Here is a 16,370-nt window from a genome sequence, read left to right as displayed (position 1 = left end):
ACACTGGGGCATGTCAACTACGAACTCATCTCTTCTGACCTCCAAAACCTTTGGTTTCTTCACCTTAATCCCATGCAAGCAGCACCAGCTGGAGCTGAGCAGCACACAGAGCTGAGCGCTCCGGGTCCATGATGGAAATCCAGCTGCTTTTCATCTCGTAGAAAGCTCTTCCCAAATCTGGGGTCATTTTCCAGTAACATGAGTTCTGCAGAAGTTGTGACTCTTTGCTTCTTTTGCACTTTGGCTGCGCAGCATCATCCAGGCTCGAATCACCATCAGGAACCCGGCAATGGCCCTTTTAACCCTGGGTTGGGCTTCTCGCAGGTGCTGCTTTGTCCTGCCAAATCTGAGAGGGGTTTTTTTTGCCGGAAAAATGTACCACATTCGAATATTGAGCAGGATATATCACCTTTCTGAAGCTTACCTGAGTCCATGCCAAAATGCAATGAAAGGGATTTATTTCTTACCCTGTAACACACAGTAAAAGGCTGCCTGTCCTCGCCCCACGAGCAGGGGCTTGCCACAACAACCTCATCACTCCCAAGCAGGCACTGATCTCTACTAAATATTTACAAGAATCCAGTTAATCTCAAACACAAACTTTCTATTATTTTTTTTGCCCCAGATGACTCAGAACAAGTTGATTTATGTGCTGGAAAAATCAGCAGCTCCCCCACAGGCACCCCAGAGGTTATTTAGCATCCCTAAGGCTTCCTCAGCCCACAGCTTGCAGCAGAATAAATGGGATAAAAGGGGATTTCCTTGACCACATCCAAGGTCGCTTCTATTCAGGCTGAGGCTGGCGAGTCCCTTCGGGACCAGCTGTTTTCCAGCTGCAGATGCTGGAAACCAGTCACACCAGTTGTTCCTCTTGACCTTTTTTCTCCTCCTAGGAAAAGAGACTTGCTATAAAACCAAACCAAACTGTTCCTACCATAACAGCTCCACAGAAAACCTGAAAATTTGAATTCCAAAAGCTCCAAGAAGAACACCCTTTAAATTGATGAGGGAAGGGGAACAGCAGCTCCAGGGTGCAGGATTCACCATTTCCAGCCCAACTCCCAAAAGCCAGGGACACCTGCCCTCCCCTGCAGACCCTCCAAACACCTTCCACGAGCTCCCTGAATTCACCATCATCTCACAAAACCAACACACAACAGATAGTTACAACAAACAATAATGGAAAAATAACAGAGGAAACTAGATCTAGATTTTTTAAAATCTTTTTATTGTAAATAAAAGCTCATGGGATATTTAGGCTCAACCTCACAGAGTACACAACATACAGCACAAGTTTACCCACGTGGCATTTTTTAAACCTAAAAATGAAAACTTAGAAAGCATTAACACAGCAAAATGGCAAGCAGCATCCATCCGAGCAAACACTAAATACAGAGACGTGGTTTGCAAAGAGTGTTCAGAGACAGAGGAGCAGCAGGAAAGGTGGAGGTGGCACCTTCAGAAGAGGATACGGGTGACATTTGGGACATACCCCGGGGCAGGCGGTTCCTGGCAGCGATGTTGCTCCAACCAAGGATGCTCTTTGGCTTCCCCGTCACCCACCGCCCAGCTCCGGGAAGGGGACGCCTTACAGAGAGGTGACAGCTCCAACGTCACAGCCAGTGTACACACAGTCAAGCTACCCAGCCTGCTTTGAAGCCTTTTCCCTCGCTTTCCAATTTTCCCCATCATGGGCAGCAGAGATAGGAGGGATTTTGCCCAAGCAATCATTTTTCTCTAAAATGACCCATAACACAGATGGGTCCCTGGACCGTGATGCAGGTCCCATGGGTGACCACCACTCACTGGAGGGGACAGCAGGCACCACCACCTCTGTGCTAGCAACAGATGGACCCAAACTTAGGGAAACACAGAAAAAAAACCCACTCAAAGGCACCGAACCCCATAAATTCACCCCTTCCACCCACCCAGCTCTGCTCTGACAGCACGAGCATGGGCACGTTGTGCAATCGGTGTTTATTCTGGAGTATTTGCAAGCACGATGCCAAGTAAATCAGGTGATTTCAAGGAAATGCCTGGCACAGGGACCCGCCAGCCCCTTTGGGGTCCCTCGCATCACCCCAGCCCAGCAGGACCTGCCACATCCCCATTAACCCACGCAGCAATGATGCCGACCACAAATCCGCTGCTGCTCTGCTCTAGACACCCTTTGTGTCTGTATTTACACCTTTGCCAAGTTAAAGATACAGGAGGAAAAGGCAATAGTTAGGCTTTAATTAAGCACCGAGGCTGAGAGGCTCCATCCCACCACCCAACAGCCCAAAAACAAGGACCCACTCGATAGGAACAACAGACCCACAGTCAGTGATCCAAAACCGCAGACCTGATTTTTAGCAGTGATTAACAACATTATGACCGCCAACATATTAGCAGCTACATTCATGAATCTTGGCAGGTAAAAAAATACATATTCTTGTCTCCCTACAACCATTAACTGCCCAATGATACAAATATAATTAACTCTTTAGCAAGTAATTACAGCATAGTATGCGTAAACATCCTACAGTACGTTTCTACTCCTTTTACCCTGCAGAGCAGGTTTCTTGGTAGGAGCAGCCAGCCCAATGCGCTGCAAATTTGTGCGTTTAGAGCATTACTGGAGAGCGACAGCGAAAATTACCACTCAACAGGCTATAAATCTTCCTTCAACTTTGTTTTTCCTTCCTTTTATTATTTTTTCTGGCTTATTTCTAAGCACTGGAACATGTAAAAGCAAAGAGCAGCCAGTGGTGCTCTTGCAGCAAACCGCCGCCCCAATGGGAACAGCCCAAGGAGCAAAACACTAATGAAACTCAGTTTCTCACCCACTGAATTTCCTCCTTCCCTCCACGGTGCAATTGCTTTGGATCAACACGCTTCTGCTCCACATAAATCCTAAAGGTTTAAGATTAGAACCTGGGCCTTGATCATGGGCTATCTATCTCAGCTTAAATTAAAGCTCTGGGAGTGTTTAAAACAACAGGGTTTGAGCTCAAAATCCCCAGGTAAACCTCAAGCTCCTCTGCAGCCAAAGCCAGGGCACAGACACCTATGGTGGGTATGGTCAACATTCATTTATACATTTAAAACACGCAACCAGGGCCCCAGAAGTTGTGCATATAAATGCTGGAGTCCCTGGAAACAGCAGGTCCAGAACAGCCTCCTGCTTTGTACCTAAACGCTCCTTTCTTTACCCAGCCTGAGGATTTTTGCCCTTAGTGCAAGAACAGGAGGAGTGCGGTAAAATGGAGTTGGGCAAAATATAAGTCAAGACTCATGGGAGGAAACTGTAAATTTGGGGTGTTGCTTCCCCCACACCTCAGCAGGAGATTTAAGTAACATGCAGCCATCACACGAGCTGCACCCTCTATGCACTACATACCAAAGCAGCTTAAACTCTATATTAAAGGCAGCATTATACCTCAGTTATGTTCACAGCTTATTTATAGGCAAGTTTAAAAACTCGTTGCGGGTCTAAAATTTGGTACGTTACAAAGACAACTGGTAAAAATCAAGAGCTTTTTGCAAACCCTGCACATGTGGCCCAGCTGTTCCCAGACCCCAAGCAAAGCGGCGCTCTCATCTTTGATATAATAGATAAAATCATTCCCAGCGTAGGAGCTTTTATTCCTTTTTGGCTCTCATAGGAGATGTTGAGCAGGGTTTGCTGACCTGACCAGTGCCTCGTGTTGCACCTTGTGCAAAAAGCCTTCCCAGAGCAAAGGAAAAGGCTCCGATCGGGGGATTCAAATCAGCAGGAGCAAAAAGTAAAGTCAAATGATACCGGGAGCTCTGGTTAAATAACACAACAACTGCATTTTAACTTGAAAATGGTTAACAGTTAAATAAAAACTTGAGGATTTGGTCTGATACAATGTCTTCCAAAGAAAAGCTGCTGCAGCAAGTGTGGATGTGATCATTTCATCCTCACATACACTGCGGTTAATTTTGCCATCTAACCAAGAGGAAAGACATAGGGCACTATTTTAACAGCCAGAAAGCCCACGGATACATTAGCTCACATGTATTAAAAAGCAGGTTGAAAAATCTCCATAATAAGCTTTCTCCAACCTCATCGACAGAGGGTTCAGCGTTCAGAAAGGAAAGACGGACTCTAAAAAACACATTTCGGAGGAAAGTACCGGCCAAAGGGGCGCGCGGGTCACTGTGCTCCGGGGATGCTCGCCCCAGCCGTGGCAATCCCAGCTGCATCCCAGATGAGCGCAAACCTCTACACCGTTAAATCGGCCATCCTCTACAAAGAAGAGATAAACAGTACAGGTTATACACAGGGCAAGTTTGCATCATCCTTTAACCTCTTGCAAAGCTCCACGCAAAAGGGTTTCCCGGTCTGAGCCCGAGACCATGCAAGCTCAGCTTTACTGGGTTGTCTCAAAGGATGGCAATAATGAAGCAGGCTGGTTATACAGGGTTACTCGCTTTTATTTATCTTCTCCATAGGAAAATACACTTCCAGGACAAACATAAAAAACATTACAATCATCATGTTGTATATTAGCCACAATAAATACATCTAGGTTTGATAAAACTCCTTCCACTGCCTCACCGAGGGTCCAACAGGCGAGATGAACGCACTCAGCTCAGTACAAATGGGTTATTGATATGTATTTAGAAATGCAGAATCACACAAGTTCAAAGCGGACAGCCAGGATTTCCTACAGCTGCTGTTCATGCAAAGTCTCGGAGCACAGAAAATTCTCTGCGGGGCTCCACGAGCCAATTTACTGACAATTAACGGTAGGCACCAACACTTAAAATCCAACAGTCAGGAAATCCAGACCTTATGTATTTCTATTTTCAATTTAAAAAAAACAAATAAAAAGTCTAAACATCTTCCTCTCTAAACATCTTTCCCGACAATGACGCTTAAAGGAACCATCATCAGACAGCGATAATCCGTAATAACTGCTCACATGCGACTTTCTCAAGCAAAACGCCAGCACGAAGAAGCAAGATCTGTATTGGAATTGAAGCTATTGGACCAAGTTACCTTCATTTATCTGCAAACCCTCCTGGGAAGTCTGTGTTATTTGTTTAAATGCAGAGGGAAAAGAAACACTTGAAGCACAGCATTAGAAAAGTAATTTTGCAAAGCTGGCATATACATTCATTTTTTAAACACACAACTCCTTTTGGCTCAGAGTAAAGGCAAATCCAAAGGGGCAAGGCTTTGATTTTTAGCCCATGGATAATCTTCCTCCAATTTGATTCTAAATTAAATATGAATCAGTATAGGAACAACGATTTATCACAAGCTTCCCCAGCTCAGATTTTTTATCCTTCTCCCCTCATCTTCAACATTAAGACCTCTGAAACCCAGGGAGATGGGCAATTTGGGGAGAAACTCCCCCTTTTTGCATTGCTACCAGCTGGACCATTCCCCAATCAACCATCGTGACTGGGAGATGCTCTACAGCAATATTTGTGCTTTGTGCGCTTTGGCGGCTTTGGGACAGTCATGCTGCTTTGCCAGTAAGAAAACTCTGCAGCATTATTAAGAATGCAATCACAAACTATAGAATAGGAGACTGAGGCACGTCACTTCGGGGTCAAGCACATACCTTTGTATCCTACGACATGTGCGTAAATACCGGTGATGGAGAAAGACAGAGCAGTCTCATTGAGTTTCACCTCAAGGACAAAGTGCAATTAAAGTCAAAACCGACACATTCGAATGGCCAAATACATTCAAGCAGGAGTTTCCATGGCCTGGAGGAATGGCAGAGGCAGGAGCTGTGCCCTCCTTGCCGGGAAGAGATGAGCAGCATCCTCCAGCAGTGGGACCTGCGCCCCATTGCCGCGGGGACCACCCAAACCCACGTCCTCTCCTAACGCTTGTCACCTGGAAGCAGAACCAGCCACCGCTTTACTTTCTTCAGGCCAAGCCCAGCTCTCCCTTTGATGCCAGAGCAGCAGGAGCGAGGGGATTTGCCCAAAGGCCCAGGGCAGAGGTAAGGAGGGAGCAGAGCTTTGCTGAGAGCAAGAGCAGGTCAGCAACAACCCCAGCAGCGCAAAGCCTCCGAGGACGCAGCGCATGTCACCTCTGAGCTCGCCCTTGGGTGCTCCCCAGCAGAGGGAGGTCCCCATGCTCCCAAGGGAGCAGTCGAGTGCTGCTGTCACCCCGGCACACAGGGACAAACGTGGCACCTCCCGGAGGATGCGACACGGGTGCCATCCCATGGCTGTGCAATACAGCTGATCCCAGAGATAGAACAACAAAACTGCAAATAAAACACTCTTTACAACACAAAAAACACCAGCGTTGTGTGTAGCGCAGGAGGCGAAACACCCGAGAAGCCAAGCGAGGGGTCGCGGCAGGGTCTGCCATGGCCACCGGCAGAGCAGGACGCGGCAAAGCGAGGGCATCTCTGCGCCCAGCCTGTCACTCGGGGGCCGGGAGGGACACCGAGGTCTCGCAGGTGACACTGGCTGCTGGCTCCCTGCAGAGGGGGGACAGACAAGGACATGTTCTCCCCTTAGCGTCCTGCTCTCTTCGCCCCCAAAGATGCCTCTGAGGGGACATGAGGGTGAGGATGCGGTGACAACCACCACCCCCACAACAAGGTTCCTTCACCAAACACCTGGTAAACCCACCCAGACCCCTCAAATCATTGGGAACAGGGGCTGGGCAGCACCGCTCCCATCCAGGCTACGATCCAATGGCTCCTGCAAAAGCCCTGCAATCAGTAACATCATCACATCTCATCCTGGGAGAGGAGATGGATGAGGGACCAGGGATGGAGTGAGCTCGGGGTGAAACGCACTTTTGCAAGCAGCCAGCACCACCACGAGACACCAATAAGCCCAGCTGGAGGCACCAGTAAGCCCAGCTGGAGCCTCTGGGCTCAGCCTGGTATCATATTCCATCCCCCCCCTTAACGACAAGTTATTTCTACAGCAAGACTTCCTTCTGCTCCACGTTTGTCTTCCCTCAAAGTAGCTTCCATGCAACATGAATCAAGAGAAGTCCTACTTACTAACCCCAAAGCGAGCACACACAAGCTGTGTCAGTGGTACTCACAGGCAAGCATTTCCCCCTTGAGGCTGCAAAGGAAAAAGAGAAACAGCACAGGATAGCTTGTAGCGCATTTTAAAGGAGATTGAAAAATAGTAAAAGCAGCAAAACAAAGAAAGAAGTGAAGCAACCCCAAAAGATGTCATGTTAGGGAGGTCAGGACAGGTTTGTATCACAGCAGATGACACAAGACATGGACATCATGTGCTGTGATGCCCAGATGCCTCCTCCAAGGCTAACTGATTTTTAAACGGCTCTGTTAATGGTGCCATCCCTGCACAAGAGCCCAGCACACACCCTGAGCAGCAGGCGCAGAAAAACTCCTGGTTTAGCAGAGAAACGATTTCAAATGAGCAAAGAAACAAACAGGGGCTTTGCATCTGAGGACCTACGCGCTTCTAAGCTAAAAGAAACACAAAGCACCCAAGCTGCTTGAATTTGGGTACCCAAAGAGCCCAAACTTTGTTCCATAAGCTGCTGACATTGGGATCTGCAGGGAAACAGGCACCGAGAAAATCACGGACGCAAAGATTCCCAACCCAGTCGCTCTGTGCTGGGGTATCAAATCTGAACAAAGTGGGTGTTTGTGACTCTTTGCAATTGAGAAAGCACGATATCACCCAGAATTAACCCTATTACACTGACCAAAACCCGCCTGCATGGAGCCTGATGTTTCAAGCCTCTGGTACCACAATTCTAGTTTAATGGGGTGACTTTTGCTGCTGTTTTTTTGTTTTGGTGTTTTGTTTTGTTTTCAGGTTTTGGGGTTTTTTTGTCGTTCTGGTTTTTTGTTTGTTTTAAGGGAATCTAACCCATAACGATTTTCACGCAGGAACAGAGACGCTGTTCAAGGCCCTGGGGAGATCTGCATTTCAGAGCTGATGGTGGGGACGGGGGAGCACAGGGAAGGTACCACCTGGACACCAACTTGCAGCTGCGGCCGCTCGGTCCCATCTCGAGCTCCCAGGGATGGGACAAACCCCAGTGGGTCGAGAGGTTGGCTCCCAACGCTGTGATGTCGCGGGCGCTCGACCGCGTCTGCGCTGGCCCGCGGCGTAAAGCTGTTTCTTCTCATCCTTACGGGGCTTTGGCTGGTGCGGGGGTTGCTCTGATCCCAGGCGCAGCGTTATCGCAAGGAATGGAAAGGTGAACCAGAGTTTAAAACCACATCACACACACCTCAGGCATCCCCACATCACTCCGTGCCTTTCTGGGGGTGGGAAATGACCCGCTCCGTCAGCTCGTCTAGCACAGAGTCTGCGGAAAAATTCTGCTTTTTCAGCACTTTTACTTCCCTCTGGGATTTTTTTTGGCTTAGGTGGCTTTGGTTTTTTATTTTTAATTTATTTTCCTTTATTTTTCCTCCCTGCAAGCAATTTACAGGAAAATAATCAAATAGAAAACCTTCCCGTCTTTGTGTTTCATCTCCTGCAAAGTGGACGTGTTGCCCATGGAAAGCACAGAACACAAAGAACCTCCAGCTTCGCAGAGTGGGCAACAACCATCCCAACGCGGACATCGCACAGAGGTCACAATAAATAGATAGATACCCGACTGGAAACCACCAGAATGGGACCAGCCCCCAAAATCTTGCCCAATCTCCTCAAGTTTAGCATTTCGCAGTCAAGCTGGATTTAGTTCCGCAAACCCTCCGGCCACAAGATGCAGGTTCCAAGTTCTCCAACCCTTGTTTATGGTCCCTCGGCACAGGGACACAAAAATAACCCTTATCCCAGGCAATCAGCCAATATAGCGATGAGAGGCAGCTAAAAGCCTAAATGTACGCCCCAAAAATTAAAATGCAATACACTTAGATTTGCCATGAGCCGGGAAAGTGGAGAGTTGCTTTGTGCTCTTTAATTGGGGGAGTTAATTGCAGGTGATCACTAATGGCATCCTCTGACAGCTCAGTCCTTCTGCACAACAGCGTCTGCAAAAGCAAACACCTAAAAAGGCAGCAGCTTCTGCAGATGTAGCATGTAGGTAAGTGCTTTGCTGAACAAGGTAGGTGGCTTGTTATTTAAGTCATGGCAGAGATGGGATTTCATATATAAAGCCAAAATCTGCAGCATTCCCACTACTGTGCTCAGAAAATACCCACAGCAAAAGGGGTCAATTGGAGCCATCTCCTTTCGCTCCGATATATACAAAGTTTAGGGAAACCACAGTCTTGCCCTGCACCAAATACTTGGAAAAGGCACGTGAAATCTGCAGAGAAAAGGAAAAATCCTCCATTCCTCCCAAAGGGCAGAAAACTCAGCATGAGCCTTCAAGAACCAGCCCCTGATTGCAGCTTTAGAAAGAGAAACCTCACTAAGACACCGAGAAAAATTCACCTCCAACATTTTTAGCAAGCCTTGTTGAAATGATGGCAATTAACGCAAATGAGCATCGCCGACCAAAACTTCACTGCAAAACTGAGACCTGGAATTTAAAACATATAGATCCTAAATGTGCCCATTCTCCTTCTCCCCTCTGGCTTGGGAAGCACATTAATTCAGTCTATAATTAATTGTGCTTTTGGGGATTACTTCTGAAGTCTGTCTGGTCACTGGAAGCAAATGGCTATTTCTAGCAGGTATTTAAGCGTGTTTCAGTTTAGCCACTTCTTTCTGAACAAGGAAAAAGCTGCACAGCAGTACTTACTGAGTTGAGAGAGGGTTTGTCACGGTGAGTGTTCACGGCTTCCACGTCCAGGGTAATCGTCTCCACTTTACAACCTTTACCCAAAAGGAAGAAAAGTTTATATAAGGGAAGTTAATATATTGAAAATCTTCTTTTTTAAATACTGAAAACAGCATGGAAAGCGAGCAGGAATAAATGTGTTATATTTTTTTTTTTTTAAATAAAATAGCTCATAAATAAACAGCTCACCCTACTAGCAGAATTTGACACTTTAGCTACTTTCTGGCTTTGACCTTCATGGCAAAATTGCAGCCGTGTATTATGCCAACTACAGGTTTATATAGAAAAACTATATTAAACTTGCTGCACCCCAGAGCTGAATCCAAGTTTGGAGGCACAAATGGGCTTCAGCAATAGGGCAAATCCACAATCATCGCTTATTTAAGAGAGACCACAGCAGAACCCCCCTGCGCCCACACATGCCTCCCCAAAACTTTCCCACTCTCCAGAGCTGGATTTTAATATAAATTAAAGATATTTACAGCAAGTCCGGCTGGTGCCACACACCAACACAATCCAGAGGAGGAAATAGAAAGAATAAAAGGCAATATTTACCGTATGCAACAGGCGTGAGCTTGAGCATGGTGTGGAGGGGGCAGCGCAGGTAGGGCAGCTCGTCTGGGGCAGACAGGGGTGTCAGTTGGGGGTTATGGCCACGACCACCCATCCCAACCCCCCAGGCTACAAAAATAGGACCTTTCACATCAAACACTGGATGCTTGTGCCCCCCACCCCGGACCCCCAGACCCCCCAACTGGGACAGTCCCCAGCATTGCCAAGGCAGAAACCCCCATAGAGGGAAAGCAGCGCAGCAACAGCCCAGCGAGTTTTACTTCAAACTTTGTTAAAAGTTTCTTAACTTTGAAGTTTATCAACTTTATTTCAAGCTTATTATCTTGAAATAAAGTTTGACTGTGCTAGAAGTTTGACATTAACTTGACTGAAAGTTTATTACCTTGAAATCAAGTTTATTGACTGTACTAGAAATTTGACATCAACTTGACTGAGTTCACTAGCTTGACTAAGAGTTCACTAGCTTACTTGACTAAGAGCTCACTAGCTTGACTAAGAGCTCACTAGCTTGACTAGTGAGTGGTACTGGAGTCTGATGAACTTTTAGAGTTTAATAAAGTAGCTTTAAACTTGAGTTTAAACTGGAGTTCAATAATGCAGCAGACTTGGACCAGCCTGCCATGCAAGGGATCAGCATCTCACTGAGATGCAGCACTACTGCAAATCCTCCGTAGGGAACCGATGCAGCGGAAAACTACTACTTTATGTTAAAAATATCATCTCCTCGATATTATGTCATTGCTACTGGTGGAAACAGCTCCAGAAACAAGAGCTGAGCAGAAACCCAGCAGCACACGCATGTGCATTTCTCACAAAGCAAGCTCCTCGCGAAGCTCCCTGCACTGCTGCAATGGTTAAAGCGTTTCAGAAACGTTTTCTTTATTTTTCCTTATTTTACACAGTTCTTCCATTGTGGAAAAATCAAAACAGCAATTACAAGCCACTCTCCCAAATACTCTGCAAAGGAAGCAGAGAGAGAAGCCAGCCCTTAACATCAGGTGTTTATTTTTGTACCTGCACTCTTGTCGAGAAAATAAGCCAACAGGCACCTCATAACCGCCTGGTGGGAGATAACGAGGACGTTGCCTTGACGTTCTAGCTCCATAATTACCGGTTCCAAGCGCTGGACCAAGTCCTGGTAGGACTGAAAAACAAGACAGGACTTTTACAAGGGGATTTGTAAACAGAGGCTTAAAGCAGAAGTAGTAATTAGCACAGGAAAATATCAGTTAAAGTATGAAAATGCACAAGTTACGGAAAAATCTGGTAAATACAGGGGGGAAAAAAAAGGTGAAAAACAGAAGGTGAAATTTAATGTCAGCAACACTCAGATTGCAGGAGGATCCAGGTTACTGGTAACTCTTAACAAGTGCAGTCAGAAAAACAAATAAAATAGTAAATGATGTATTTCAAGAAGGTTGTGAAGTAAAACCAGAAATGACTTCATCTCACACCCCCAACTGTTTCCTTTCCAAGATGTTTTTTCATAGTGACAGTTCAGGCCTTGGTCAAAGCAGCACAATGCACAAACCCCCTGTATCAGAGCATCAAGGAACTCAGCAAATGACCCAATTAATGACCAAAAGGCATAATTTGCACACCACAATAAAGGAAATCAACCTTTAATTTAAGGTAGAACTGAGTATCCTAGTATTTTCAGTTTCTCATACAAGTACTGGCAGAAAAAGTTAAACTTAAGTGCTTCCATTCTGCATATATGTATTTATGTTTACTGTATCTTATTGTTATCTCTTAAGGGCCTTCACCTCTCCTCCGGGATAGCGATAAAGATATTTCTCTTGATCCCTCAGGGCAAACTCATCTGGGTACTTGGCTTCAATTTCCGCGTAGGTCATTTCTTCACACACCCCCTGAGAGAAAAAGAACCTGTTACACTCCACTTTGTTTCGACAGAGGCACAACAATGCGAAAAACAAAAAGAAAATCAGAAATCCCTTTATGTGACACAAATTTGAGGTGTATCTGACACAGTCACGTACTCAGCACTTGTGCACCACACGTCCAGGATGGTTTGAAAAATAGGCTTTTGGTTTTGTTTCAAACCCCTTTGCCAGGGTAAAAACAAGCGATCATTTCCACAGCAACAACTCCACAATTTCTTTTGAATTAGAGCAGGAGCAGCAACCCGTGTCCACCCAGGCTGGTGTTACAGACAGAGTGACAAACAACAGGGATGTTCAGTGGTATTTTCTTTCTCAACACCAGCTGAGAGCAACATCTCACAGCTCCAGTCCTCATCAGCCCTGTCCCAAACCATCCTAAACCTCACGATGACAGCTGGGGTATATTACGTGTAGACATAGATATAAATCAACAGGAAATAATCAGATTTATCACGGTGAATCTGTCTTTAAACATGATTTTTCCGTCTAGGAAAGCTAAAAGCTCCAATCAGTGTTCCACTCACCGCGTCGATCTCGTTGAGAATCTTCCATTGCTCATACGTGACCCCCAGGGACTCGGCCGTCTGGATCGTCCTCTTCAGCTGGCTCGTCCACACCTTCAGGTCAACAATCTCCTGCTCCTCGATGAACTTCTTCAGCGCCTGAGCAAACTGCAAAACAAACCGGGGGGAGGTCGGGAGGGAGCAGGAGCTGCCGCCACCGTTCAAAGCATCATTTCAAAGGCTGTCGCAGCAAGATCCAGCTGCCCCGGGCAGGGGTCGGATGCAGAACCCGGCTCTGCCGCTGCTCGCACGACACGGGACAAATACAGCAACCGGGGTGCTGCCAAACACGTACCTGCTTCCCGCGCGGCGACAGACCAGAATCCCCACCAATCTTGCCAACAAGGTTATATTCACTCTCACCGTGTCGGCAAAGGTAGATGGTACGCGGCTGGACATGAATGTTCATTAGGTAATAGACGATTTTACTCTGGATGTAATCCTGGACTCTGTTTACTAGGAACCGCTGTCCCACATTGATCACTTTAATGAAGGAAAGATCTCTGGAGTCAACATAAAATAAGAACACCCACACGACTGGTTTTAAACATGAAGCATGTGCATCTGCGGGTGTAATCTAGCTATTTATCCTCTAGTAAAGGCATCGGCACTACCACAGGGTCGCTCCAGTAGACAGAACAGACCCCATACTGCTGTGCTTAAACAAGGAGCTGCATTACACTACAGAAAAATCCTTTCTTTCACTTGGGACGTGAGGATATCACCTTCACACGAGCAAATTGGGCTTTGGGGGAGCAGAGGCTGCAGCTGACGCGTTGCAGCATCCTGAGCCGGAGAACAGAAGTGACAAAGCAAAGCAGCTCATGTGTGCAAGGACAAAACGTACCCCAGGGCTTTGCTTACTTGTCATACGCGTCGGGATCAAGAGGCTGGTAAGTGACCTTGTAGCACTCTATCCTCTTCAGAAAATCATCCATCACGTTCTCCCTGTTTCTCTCTGGGTAGTCGGGGCTGGAAACTTTCACCTCCTGCGCAACAGACAGCGGCGCTTTGTGAGAGTTAAGCAAACTCGACAGGGAGCAAAAGCAACACTGAATAACATTATTCTGCCCTTCTGAAACAAACGTGCATTGTTTAACGCTGCCCTGTGGAAAAACCTGCTCCTGGAGAGGAAACAAAGGGCAACTCTGAAGGCTCTGAAGTCCTTGGCCCCGCGACAGACACAGCTGGCTGCTTTTAGCTGTCCCCGCAAGCCACTCGCTGCCTGTCTTCCCTTGACAAAGAGAATGCGCTTCAAGGTCAAACACTTCTCAGCTCCATTTGGTTTCCACGTTCTCAAATAACTAACCGTGCCTTTAGCTTTTATAAACCTGCAAGCCTTAGCTGCTCATTTCCAAGGTGAAACCCAAGAGCCAGGCATTTGCAGGCATTCCTGTGAGCTATCGCCGCGGGTGACCTTGCACCGAGCAGCCAGCGCTGGCAGCCCAGCCTGGAAAACGCACCAGGATATTGGCAGCGATGACTTCTGGATCGTCACAGACGGACTCCACAAAAAACACCTACAAAGAAGGCAAGGGAGGATGTTTCAGAGAGTCAAGAACTCCCGCCCAAGGGAGCAATAAAGCCCCTTGGTGCAGCAACTCCAACTACATGTTAAACGTAGAAGCGCTACCTTGAAAGCATTTTCTTTAGCAAAATTTAAGATCAGGTCCCGCCTTTCTCGAGTTGTGTTGGTCGCATCAAACACCTACAAGAAGAGAGTAAGTAGCAATGAGCAAGTTTATCTAAAGCTTTTAAACCAGCCCCAAATCACTTGGGATTATCATCGGGTGCCCAAACACCCTGGGAAGCTCTGAACTACCCTGATGTGTAATAAAACCACATTTAGGCCAGAAAAGTCTTACAGCTATTTGCCCGCATTCCTCCAAGAGATAAGCCTTCACATCTTCTAGAGCCACTAAGGCACATCGTCTGTGGAGAGAAATGTGTATTAGAGCGGATGTAAAGTGTTCAGACTGCAAAGCTTCAGAATCACCAGGCAGAGATTTAAACACCCTCTCTCTGCCCATGGAGCACCCAGCCCTGCATCTTTCCAGGAGCCACAGAGGCTCTGTGGAGGCTATAAGACATCTGTATCTACAACCTACTTTGTATCTTATTCACTGATAAGTGTTTGCAGCCCCTATTCTTTGTGTCAGCCCAAAGTCAATGACAAAACTCCCACGTACAGCCCCTCTGGCAGGATCCCCACACGGGCTGCGCTACCTCCTCCCCTGGTTTCACAGGCATTAAATGTTATTTTGCATTCAAACACAGGAGCCTGCCAAGACCCGAGACTAACCAGACCACCGCGGATCGGTTCAGCCCCCGGATGCCGACTTACTTGCGGATTTCCATGGCTTCTTTGTTATCGTGCCTGAAGAAGTCATAGGACTTGTACGACTTCACCGCTTCCCGGCGATATACTCCTAAATTAAACACTTTGCACACAGAAAAGCATGGGTGTGAGACTCGTGGCATTTTGCAGGGAGATCTCACAGTGTTTTCTGCAAAGGGCTGAGCTGTCCCCATACCGGGGATCCCCCCGCATGTACCTTTGGTGGGCACCCCAATCCAGTTGAGGTAGCGGGTGAGCTTCTTGGACACGTAGGTCTTGCCGCGCGCGGGCAAGCCGATCATCACGATCAGTGTCGGGGAGTTGGTCATGTAGGAAGCCCATGCTGAAAAGGGAAAATAAAAGAAACAAAAAACCCAGCAACCCAGGAGCATCAGCAGCATCACAGAGCAACTCACAAGCCCCCACGCAAAACCATCCCTGCTGCAGAGCTGCCTCTTGTCCCGGACGGACAGACGGCCACCATGCATCTCATAACGGGCTTGCTATCATGTCCTCGCAGCTAATTAACCTCTGGCTGGCCCATCTCCTGGGTGCTAGCTAATGAGGCAGATTAGCAACGGTGCACCCGCTCTGCCTAATGGGACTAATGTGCATCTTTTAGCGGTAAAAATATTTACCGATGGGGCAGGAGCTGTCAAGGGCACAAGAAAGATGTTTTTAACAAAACGGTCACGTTCGCTCAAAAAGCTGTTAAAGGGAGCTTGGAAAATGCCCGGGAAAAGGCAGATTTGGGGGACAAAGGAGCCAGGGGGGTGAGTGCAGCGTCCAAAAGTTACAAAAATGAGAACGACGGGGGGAGCGGCGCCGGGCACGGGCGGAACGGGAGAAGCGGCGCGTCCACTCGGGACGGCACCGCGACGGGCACGGACAGCGCGTCCTCGCGCGGGATGGAAACACGCGTTGAGGAAGACGCGCGTGTTTTTAAGCGGCACGAGCAGCGTTATCCCCCGAAATCTATATAATTTAAACAAAAAAAAATCTTAAGTATTAAATGCGCATTCCCGCCTCCCTCCCCGTGCCGGGGGTACTCACAGCATTTCTTCTCGCCGCCGCGCAGGGCTCCGGCCCTGCCCCAGCCGGGGCCGCCGTGCCGGGGCGCCGCCGACATGGCTCCACGCCGCCGCGCCACATGCAAATCACATGCAAATCATATGCAAATCACACCCCGGCGACACGGGACTGCGTCACGGGCGGGCCCCGCTATGCAAACGAGACCCGCGGTCGCCTCTTTGATTGGTCACACCCCGGCG

At 47.6% G+C, this 16,370-nt stretch overlaps 1 protein-coding gene across 3 annotated transcripts; it reads right to left on the bottom strand.

The window, feature by feature from the left end:
* Positions 1-1,254: 1,254 nt before the first annotated feature.
* Positions 1,255-16,231, bottom strand: PFKFB2 (6-phosphofructo-2-kinase/fructose-2,6-biphosphatase 2). Of its 3 annotated transcripts, XM_080358319.1 has the most exons (14): positions 16,153-16,231; positions 15,317-15,442; positions 15,106-15,202; positions 14,627-14,693; positions 14,395-14,469; positions 14,225-14,281; positions 13,626-13,750; positions 13,057-13,264; positions 12,723-12,869; positions 12,061-12,165; positions 11,309-11,438; positions 10,277-10,339; positions 9,683-9,756; positions 7,687-8,144 (listed from the first exon to the last, which is right to left on the bottom strand). In XM_080358319.1, the coding sequence occupies exons 1-14, from the start codon at positions 16,226-16,228 to the stop codon at positions 7,884-7,886; spliced, it is 1,611 nt and encodes a 536-aa protein (XP_080214445.1). In that variant the 5' UTR covers positions 16,229-16,231; the 3' UTR covers positions 7,687-7,883. The 3 variants fall into 3 exon arrangements, with proteins under 3 accessions (XP_080214446.1, XP_080214445.1, XP_080214444.1); XM_080358320.1 differs by lacking the exons at positions 7,687-8,144; positions 16,153-16,231 and adding an exon at positions 1,255-4,255 and having other exon boundaries at positions 15,317-16,064; XM_080358318.1 differs by lacking the exon at positions 16,153-16,231 and having other exon boundaries at positions 15,317-16,064.
* Between the last annotated feature and the right edge of the window lie 139 nt (positions 16,232-16,370).

The sequence above is a fragment of the Nesoenas mayeri genome (genome assembly GCF_963082525.1).
Source record: "Nesoenas mayeri genome assembly, chromosome: 23".
NCBI lineage: Eukaryota > Metazoa > Chordata > Aves > Columbiformes > Columbidae > Nesoenas > Nesoenas mayeri.
This window is presented reverse-complemented; position numbering and strand designations above follow the sequence as displayed.

Bases quoted from the DNA above. Each gene is read 5' to 3' on its own strand.
- PFKFB2 (XM_080358318.1), bottom strand. From the start codon at position 15,587: ATGCATGGTGGCCGTCTGTCCGTCCGGGACAAGAGGCAGCTCTGCAGC. The intron at 12,166-12,722 runs GTGAGTGGAACA...TTTTTCTCTCAG, and splicing joins TTCTCAACGAGATCGACGCG to GGGGTGTGTGAAGAAATGAC. The intron at 10,340-11,308 runs GTACAAAAATAA...TGTCTGCCCCAG, and splicing joins TTTTCTCGACAAGAGTGCAG to ACGAGCTGCCCTACCTGCGC.